The sequence below is a fragment of the Macaca fascicularis genome, chromosome 5 (genome assembly GCF_037993035.2).
Source record: "Macaca fascicularis isolate 582-1 chromosome 5, T2T-MFA8v1.1".
NCBI classification, from domain to species: Eukaryota; Metazoa; Chordata; class Mammalia; order Primates; family Cercopithecidae; genus Macaca; species Macaca fascicularis.
This window is the reverse complement of record NC_088379.1, coordinates 105,589,068-105,598,728: the sequence shown is the minus strand read 5'-3', so window position 1 is coordinate 105,598,728 and position 9,661 is coordinate 105,589,068. Positions and strand designations below refer to the sequence as shown.

General features: G+C 47.0%; 2 protein-coding genes across 4 annotated transcripts in view; both read left to right on the top strand.

Annotated features, from left to right (window-relative positions):
* The first annotated feature begins 5,443 nt into the window (after window positions 1-5,443).
* On the top strand, window positions 5,444-7,629 carry H2AZ1 (H2A.Z variant histone 1). Its single transcript, XM_005555538.5, has 5 exons — window positions 5,444-5,551; window positions 5,982-6,059; window positions 6,338-6,451; window positions 6,785-6,914; window positions 7,194-7,629. Exons 1-5 carry the CDS (start codon window positions 5,549-5,551, stop codon window positions 7,253-7,255), a joined length of 387 nt encoding a protein of 128 aa, XP_005555595.1. The 5' UTR covers window positions 5,444-5,548; the 3' UTR covers window positions 7,256-7,629.
* Window positions 7,630-9,091: 1,462 nt separating this feature from the next.
* The window catches only part of DNAJB14 (DnaJ heat shock protein family (Hsp40) member B14), a 51,241-nt gene continuing 50,671 nt past the window's right edge, over window positions 9,092-9,661 (top strand). For all 3 annotated transcript variants that reach the window (XR_012434974.1, XM_005555536.4, XM_045392691.2), the window contains exon 1: window positions 9,092-9,262. Coding sequence is in view for 2 of the 3 variants with exons in the window: in XM_045392691.2 (XP_045248626.1) it covers window positions 9,130-9,262 (133 nt within the window). In the remaining variant the exon portion in view is untranslated. The remainder of the gene's footprint in view (window positions 9,263-9,661) is intronic.

Sequence of the window (9,661 nt, the reverse complement as noted above, 5' to 3'; positions counted from 1 at the left end):
CGCCATGTTGGCCAGCCTGGTCTCGAACCTCTGGCCTTAAGCAATCCACCCACCTTGGCCTCCCAAAGTTCTGGGATTACAGGTATAAACCACCACACCCAGCCTGTAACAGCCTTCTTAATGTGGTTTTAATGATTAAGAAATTGTTTGAATATTCCTCCCATTTAATCTTCTTAGCTAGATTAAGGGAGGCTCCTAAGCACTATATATCCCATCTCCCAACTGCTATTGCTTGGCGTATTGCCTGGAAAGTAGAGTGACTTGATGGATATGCTCTATTTTACCTAACAGGCTGACAGCACAAATCTAGTGCTATCATATATTCTATTATTAGGGAATGGTTATGTATCATGCGGTATAATGTATGGTATTGCCTTCCATCTCAGTTGCATATATACAGACAAAAGAAGACAATACAGTAATAAAAATGTGTTAAATCTCTACAACAATTTCCTTGGTCACTATGTAAGAAATATGCAATAGGGGCATTAGTGGGTGTATTTATAATTTAGCTGTGGAGATAAGTATCAAAATACTAATACAATCATCCCTCTGTATCTGTATCTGTGGGGTATTGGTTCTAGGATCTGTCCCCACCCCCCACTGCTTGGATTCCCAAATCCATGAGTGCTCAATCCCTTCCATAAAATGGCATAGTAGTATTTGCATATAACATATGCACACTATATGCTTTCGATCATCTCTAGATTACTTAGAATATCCATTACAATGCCTACGCTATGTAAATAGTTGGTACACTATATGGTTTAGGAAATTACAGGAAAAAAATGTCTGTATATGTTTAGTACAGATGCAACCATACTTTTTAAAATTTTAAAATAGAGAGAGAGAAAGTCAGGGTCTTGCTTTGTTACCCAGGCTGTAGTGCAGTGGTACAATCATGGTTTACCGCAGCCTTGAACTTCTAGGCTCAAGGGATCCTCCTGCCTCAGGCTCCCTAGGAACTGGGAGTACAGGTGTGTACCACTATGCCTGGCTAATTGAAAAAAAAAAAAATTTAGAGACAGGGAATTGCTATGTTGCCCAGGCTGGTCTTGAACTCCTGGTTTCATGCGATCCTTTCACCTCAGCCTCCCAAATTGTTGGGATTACAGGTATGAACCGCCACACCCCAAACGCAACTTATTATTATTATTATTTTTTCTCGAGACCAAGTCTCACTCTGTCACCCAGGCTGGAGTGCAGTGGCACGATCTCTGCTCACTGCAGCCTCTGCCTCCCAAGTTCAAGCAATTCTCATGCCTCAGCCTCCAGAGTAAATGGGATTACAGATGTACGCCACCACACATGGCTAATTTTTGTATTTTCATTAGAGAAAGGGTTTCATCATGTTGATCAGGCTGGTCTCAAACTCCTGGCCTCAAGTGATCCACCTGCCTTGGCCTCCCAAAGTGATGGGATTACAGGTGTGAGCCATCACGCCTGGCCACACCCAGCTTATGTTGTGAATATTTTTGATCCTCAATTGGTTGAATCCACAGATGTAGAACACAGGGATACAGAGAAGGAGGACCCACTGCATAGACAAATACACTATTATTTAGGAAAACAATTTCAACACATGGACTCCCTTCCCCTGCCCCGAAAATCCTAAAGATAAATATTGATATCGATAATAGATAATAAAAGGATAATATGATAAGAATCTTGATTTTTAAAATTTTAAAACAATAAATTTCCAAAAATTCTGAGGATTAATGTATGGAAAAAGTAAGTTAGTGCTATATTAAAATGGGTATTGGGTCCCATGATCTTTGTTCTTCCTGAAATGGCAGTGGATCTGGGTTGAGCAGATTCTGTTGATCTTTGTAATATATTCCCTGCATTTGTGAATCATTACCTGTGTGCAATCTGTGATCATGAGAAGTGCAAAGCTGGGCAATTTGGAATTTAAATCGATGGCTTTGGTTTTATCAACACTGAATTAAACACACAGGCTTCTCAATCTAAACAGAATTCAGGAAGGACTATGGCTTTGGGGCCAAAAATATTATTACATCACTTTACATATTCTTCACACTTAATGAAACTCTGTCACAATTCTATCAAGTTGGTTTATCTGATGCTATGAATCCCTATTTAATAAATGAAGAAACAGTGCTTCAGTGTTTAACACACTTCAGGCCATATAGCAAGTAAGTGGTTACCCAAACTCAACCCTAATTCTTTTACTCTAGGTCAATATTTTGCATAATACCACACTGGAACTCAGTTATTCATAGCTGTGTGAATCCTTGAAGGCACATATTTTTCCTAGATGCCCTAGGTAGAGAGAACTAAGATTCTAATGTAGATTTCCTCATGAGAAGAATTTTGCCATTTTTGATCTAAGCTAATATCCTTGGAAATAACTGGGGAACTTATTCATATTTTCTTAAAAATAGGTTTTTAAAGCAAGATGTAGTTGAGAAATTTGTAATTCCCAAGTGTAAGAGTCTCAAATTATCTACATAAAAAGACAAGAACAACAGTAGTTAATATACATGCTAGTGTTTCAGAGGAGATAGTAACTAGTCGTGGAAAATCTAGATTAGTTAGGAAAAGGCTATTAAGGAAAGATTCAATAATAGTGGGTTCGCCTACCTCCTATTAGGATTTTGTTTTGTTTTTTTGAAACAGGGTCTCAGTTTATCACACAGACTGGATTTCAGTGGCACAATCATGGCTCACTGCAACCTCAACCTCCTGGGCTCAAGTGGTCCTCCCATCTCAGCCTCCCGAGTACATGGGACCACAGGCAGGGGCCACCATGCATGGCTAATTTTTGTATTTTTAGTAGAGATGGGTCTCACTATGTTGCCCAGACTGGTCATGAACACCTGGGCCGAAGTGATCCTCTTGCCCTGACATCCCGTATTTTTTATGGCAAGAGAACTAATTGGGTATGGCATTAAACAAAAATAATTACATAGCTCTGCCTAGGTATATTATATACACGTATTACCATTAACACAAGAACTGGAAAGATAAACCAAGAATATTAACATATTTGCATCGTACCTTTTCCAGGGGGTAGGAAAGAGAGTAGGAAACCATCGCACCACTCTGAGAAAAGTGCAGAAAGTAATACTGTCCTGTTCTCTGAAGGAAAGCTATTGAGTTATTAAACCAATTTCGGATTTTAGTTTGGATGTTGGATGACTTGGTTGTGTATACTTTGGGCAGGTTTCAAGCTTGCTGCTTCCACATCAAAGAAAGAAAATACACCAAATAGCAAAAAAGATTTTTGAATAGAAATAAAAGATACTTTATATCATCCCTCTCCACCATCCAATGTAGAAAATAATAGCAGTTATTTACTGAGGGCTAACTATGTGCCAAACACATGCTACCATGTACACTGCATACCTTTTCCCTTAATCTTTCAACCACGTGAAAATAGATACTATCTTTTCACAGAAGAGGAACTCCAAGCTCCGAAAGATTAGTAACTAAGATGACACAGTGAGGAGGAGGCAGAACAGAATCCATCTCTACTTGCTTCTGAGTTCATCCTCTAACCACTATTCAGCGAGGCAACAGTAAATTCCTTTTGTTGGGCTTCACAGCAAAGAGCTGGCAGAGTATTATCTAAACTAGACATGGCATTAATGTTGGTTTGTTATATATCACAAAGCTTCCCTGGAGCCATCGTTAACTATTATATCAGGTTTTGTAGCTTAATATATCATCATTACATCATCAGTAGGAAAACGGTTCATGAACTCTTGCTATCGACATCGTAACAGTTCCTTGGTTCCAAGAAATAATAAACCTCAATGTCAAAATCCTTGGGAAGTTCTTCTCTAGAATTTATCTCACAGAAATTGGGAGGTCCTCTGATTCAATAAAATCTTTCCAATTGAAACCCAATCTAAAGTACTTCAGAGTATATGTTTGTTGTTGTTGTTGTTTTTGAGAAGGAGTCTTGCTCTGTTGCCCAGGCTGCAGTGGCGTGATCTTGGCTTACCACAACCTCTGCCTCCCGGGATCAAGCGATTCTCCCGCCTCAGCCTCCTGAGTAGCTGGGATTGCAGGTGGGTGCCACCACGCCTGGCTAATTGTTGTATTTTTAGTAGAGATGGGGTTTCACCATGTTGGCCAGGCTGGTCGTGAACTCCTGACCTCGTAATCTGCCCGCCTCAGCCTCCCAAAGTGCTGGGATTAGAGGTGTGAGCCACCACACCTGGCCTAGAGCATATGTTTCAAAACGTTCATCACACTGAAACTATTCAGTTATGTTAAAAAGTATAATGCAATAAAACACTACAAATGAGATTGAGACACTACTGTCCCCAAGCAGCTGGAGATATACGTAGGTGTTAATAATCTACTAGTTGGAAGGATAGTACTGTGTGTACAGTATCATTATTTTAACCTCATCATTTGCAGTTGATTGCATTGCACCGACCCTCTGTAACTGCCTGTGAATCATGTCAGAGTTACTCCGTCGACATTTGCCGAACATTTGTCATGTGGCAAAATATTTATTGTAGAAAAGTTGACACATAATAGCTCTGAGGTTTCACTAAATGAGCTTTACACATCAGGCTACAGGTACAACTCATTGATGTGTAGTCTCCAAAAAATATGGTTTATGATTTAAGAATACTGCCTCGCCAGAAGCTCCTTAAGTGTAAACAAAAAGGGTTTCGTGACCAGTGAGGTGACTTGGCTTCACCGTTTGCTGTCACAGAACTATTCCGTGGGGGATTTCATAAGTAGTGAGGGAGAGGTGGAAGACCCGGCTGAAAATAAAGTGGGAGCAACCGGTCCTGATCTGTTGTTGGTGACTGGGGATTCGCCTAGAGGGAAGAAACACGGAATCTCTACTAAGGCTGAGGAAGGCGTCAGGGCAAACCTCAGCCTCCCCTCACTGGACGCGTTCGCGCCACCTGTCAGACTGGAGGAGCCGCCAGGGATTGAGAGGGTCGGGAGAGGGTGCCCGGGGCCCCGGAAGGCAGCTGCAGGTCGCAGGTCTCCGCCCGAGAGGCGCTGGGGGTGGGGTTGGGAGCGGTGGGGGCTGCGTGCTAGATACGGACGAGACTTCACGTGGTCTCCAAAGCCCTGCTAGGGGACCCGGGGCGCTACCGCGCGCCCCTCCCCTGAGGTCTCAGCTCCTCCTCCCCGGCACGTGACCGCAGCTGGCTGGTAACTGCGCTCCCGCAGAGTAGCTTGCTCTGTTTCTTCCCTCCCGCCGCGGTGCCCTTCTTCTCCCCCGTTCCCATCCCTCCGCCCTCCCCCGCTTCGCTCCTCACGTCCCAATCGCGGCTTGAGCTTAGAAGCGCCCGCCCCTCCACCCTTTTCTTTGCTTGCTCATTGGCTGAAGTCTCAAGGACGCGTCCCGAGGGCGGGTGGCAGCCATTGGTGGGATGAGCAATCCGAGTTCCCGGATGAGGGAACATTCTGCAGTATAAAGGGAGCAGGGAAGGCGGGAGACAGCGCAGTTTGAATCGCGGTGCGACGAAGGAGTAGGTGGTGGGATCTCACCGTGGGTCCGATTAGCCTTTTCTCTGCCTTGCTTGCTTGAGCTTCAGCAGAATTCGAAATGGTAAACTTCGCAGAGACGCTCGATGACTTCGCGGGTTTTTGCCGGCGGGAGAAAAACCCGTTACACGGGGGATGGGGGTGAAGTGGCGACGGTTGGGAACGCGCGGAGACAGGATTAAGAAGAGCGGGGGGAGGTGTTTTGTCGGCTGCTAGCGGAGCAGCCTCGGATCTCGCGGCGGGCGGCGACGGTTGGGTGGCGCGCGCAGCGCCGCTGGGGGCCGGCGGGCGGGCGGAGGCGCGCGGCCGCGGCGAGCGCGCGGCGGGGGGCGGACGGGCGGGGTCGCCCCTGCGGCGCGCCGCGGGCCAGAGACCCCGGCGGGGTGCGGGGACGCGCTCGCGGCGGGACGCGCCGCGGTGGGGGATGGGCGCGCCGCCTTGGTAATTCTATATTCTCCGTTCCTCCTCCGCTCGCGGGCGTGTGCGCGCCGCAGGCTGGCGGTAAGGCTGGAAAGGACTCCGGAAAGGCCAAGACAAAGGCGGTTTCCCGCTCGCAGAGAGCCGGCTTGCAGGTCAGTAGTTGTTCGTGCGGTCTGGGAGTCGTGATGTTTTTCTTTGCATCTCCTTTTTTGTTATTCACCGCTCTCCATGGGCGTTTCGTCTATGCGTGGGTGATGCGGTGTCGCGACTTGGGCTGCCCATACGATAAATATGGGGGGGAGGAATCACGTGTTTCGATGTCGGGACGCGTTGCTGCGCCCGTGCCACTTGCTTTGGCGCGCATATAATTTCCCCATCTCTAGTTCTCCTATTTTTGTGCATTTATGTTTGTGTATGCTTAAAATTTAAGTTCCCAGTGGGCCGTATTCATCGACACCTGAAATCTAGGACGACCAGTCATGGACGTGTGGGCGCGACTGCCGCTGTGTACAGCGCAGCCATCCTGGAGTACCTCACCGCAGAGGTAAATGGGTGAACGCCTATAATCCGGAGAAGGTTTGGGGGGCGGGGAGACGGCAAGAGGGAAGGAGGAAAGTGATGCAAGAAAACTCACAGGCCCTGAACGCGGCGAGAGGCCTAAGAGAACGCTAGAGGGAGCTGCTGTTCAACAAGGATCCTACTGAGCTTGAGTTCTCTGCTCTTGGAATTAAAATTGCGTGCCCCCTGTATATCTTGCCAGTCAGATAGTGGGGAACGACTCCAGTTGGTACATAAGCGTTTGTGAGGGTTTTATTCTGTTCTCTGAATCTTGGCCAAAGGAAAGTTGGAAGGGAACTGATTAGATTCTGCCTTCTAGGTACTTGAACTGGCAGGAAATGCATCAAAAGACTTAAAGGTAAAGCGTATTACCCCTCGTCACTTGCAACTTGCTATTCGTGGAGATGAAGAATTGGATTCGCTCATCAAGGCTACAATTGCTGGTGGTGGTATGTTAACTTCTAAAATTTTTAATAATTTATTCAGAGGAAGGAATTCTTTGCTGCTTTAATTTCATTAGTTTTTCTAGAAGAGAAAATTTAAGTATATTTCATTGATGCAAGTATGGTTTTATCATGAAATTTGATTCATATGTATAACTGAATTTTTACTTCATACTTGAGCTGCACGTTTTTAAAGATACTTGAACAGTATACTTTTTTTGGTTTCAAATACTGTGATTTAAAAAAAAAAATCTTAAGTAGAATTAATTCCTGTCACTCTCCTAGGTGTCATTCCACACATCCACAAATCTCTGATTGGGAAGAAAGGACAACAGAAGACTGTCTAAAGGATGCCTGGATTCCTTGTTATCTCAGGACTCTAAATACTCTAACAGCTGTCCAGTGTTGGTGATTCCAGTGGACTGTATCTCTGTGAAAAACACAATTTTGCCTTTTTGTAATTCTATTTGAGCAAGTTGGAAGTTTAATTAGCTTTCCAACCAACCAAATTTCTGCATTCGAGTCTTAACCATATTTAAGTGTTACTGTGGCTTCAAAGAAGCTATTGATTCTGAAGTAGTGGGTTTTGATTGAGTTGACTGTTTTTAAAAAACTGTTTGGATTTTAATTGTGATGCAGAAGTTATAGTAACAAACATTTGGTTTTGTACAGACATTATTTCCACTCTGGTGGATAAGCTCAATAAAGGTCATATCCCAAACTAGTTGTGTATTAAATTGGCTTGATTGTAATATGAATTTGTTTTGAATATCTAGCAGCAATAACTAAGCACATTTCTTTGTGACTGACCTGTCAAATCTAGATCAACAAAGTGAGATAGACCAAGTATATATTTTTAATGTTATATAATAAGCTACTAAAGTTTTAATTTAAAAAGTTGGCAGGAGCTGGAGTGGGAGCATTTCAGTTTGTGCATTGACTTTGCTTGCTGTGTGACAGCACTGCACTAGTATGCTGTTAGTGTGGTGGACTTGGGGAGGGAGAGAATAGGTAGGAATGTCCTGTATATCCACATAATGAACTCCGAATTTAAACTCTGAAGCTAATAGTGCTACGTGCTAGGCCCTGCTTTGAAGTCTGAAATTGAAATTGTTAAGTGCTCAGTAACATCATTGGGGATATACTATCTCCATTTTATTGAAGAGAAGCAGGCTTTCTTATTTGAAAGTACCGAGTTCTGGTGGTAGTTGGAATTAACAGCTTGGCTCACAGCATTTTGTAAAAATCGTTACCTTGTTGGGTTGAGCAGATCGTTTCCACAGTTTGTCATGTTTTTTAAAAAAATTAAAACTGCACATAACATTCACCCCCACCCTCACCGTGAAGACTAACATGACACCGTACTTCCAAGTGGTAATGTTACCCAAATGGGAAGGAAAAGGTGAAATCAAAAGTTTGCTTTCGTTAGGGCAACACTTGAGGGGCTGATTCCTCCCTTGTTTTGAATACACAGGATTAGGGCCGCTCTGCACCACTCGTTGCAAGCTACAAATTAAACTGCTTTGTACTTCTTTGGATAGCCTGACATCTGGGTCAGAAAAAAATGTGCAGCTGAAATAAGGCTGTCGTACAAGCCCTAAGATTAGGTTCAAACGACGCTCTAAAGTGTCCCGGAAGTGCTGAGACTGGACTGACTGACACCTTGGTCCTCACCTGACCGCATCCTCCCTCGCTTGAGGGGCTCAGAAGCGGGGCCTCCAAGCCTGGGAAATTAACTGAAAACGAGTGTCCCCTTCCGCCATCCCGTCCTCCTGCCCCCATCTGCGAGGGCCGTGCCCGGAGGTCACAGGGCAGGGCGCTTCCAATGCCGGCAATCGGGTCAGGGGCGGAACCCCCCACTCCGCGATGGGCAGCCCGGCTGCCATTGCTCGCCTCGCGGGCAGGTAAGCTTCTAGCCTACCGGCGCCGTGCGCGGACCACCAAGTCAGCTCGGATGTCCGGGCCCAGCAGCTTGGTCCTGGGCCGGGACGGATGCGGCTAGCACCCTAGGGGCTCGCGGGGGGCGGGGAGGCCGCCGTGAGGAGGCGGAGCTGCGAGGCCCGCCCGTCAGCCCGGGCCGTCGCCGCCGCTGCCGCGGTCCCCTGCGCTCCTCCCAGCCGGCCGCCGCACGCCCCCAGCCGGCCCGCCTCGCCTCCTCCGCGGCGGCGGCTTCCGCCCCTCTTAGCTGCGCTGCGAGAGGAAACGGAAGAAGGAGCAAGCTATGGAGGGGAACAGGGATGAGGCTGAGAAATGTGTCGAGATCGCCCGGGAGGCCCTGAACGCCGGCAACCGCGAGAAGGCCCAGCGCTTCCTGCAGAAAGCCGAGAAGCTCTACCCATTGCCCTCGGCCCGCGGTGAGACCTCAGCGTCCCTTCTCTCCCTGCCCAATCCCCAGAGCACCGCGTAGCCCTCCCCTGCCCCCACCTCGGCCCCTCCTGGAAGCCTGCGGAGCCCCGGCCTGCCTGAGCCATCCCCAGCCCCAGGCCGGTGGGGAGCATCTCGACACACCCCCGCCCTGGCCCCGGCCCCGGCTTCGGGCCGGGGCTCGGGGAGAGCTGCCGAGGCTTCTCTGCTCCAGCCTGCCCGCCGGCTCCGCGTTCCGCTGTCCTGAATGTCCAGGTTTCATTCTCCCTGGAGGAGACTTGTCTGGTCCCGTCTTACCACAGTGAGGCTTTATTTGTATCTGTGTTGTTTATGTGGCCCCCTTCCTCCCCATTCTCAGTCCCACATAAGGCCTAGGCCCCTATCGAAGT

Coding starts and splice junctions, on each gene's coding strand:
- H2AZ1 (XM_005555538.5), top strand. Junction 6,060..6,337: donor CGCAGAGAGCCGGCTTGCAG/GTCAGTAGTTGT, acceptor TTAAAATTTAAG/TTCCCAGTGGGCCGTATTCA. Junction 6,915..7,193: donor GGCTACAATTGCTGGTGGTG/GTATGTTAACTT, acceptor TCACTCTCCTAG/GTGTCATTCCACACATCCAC.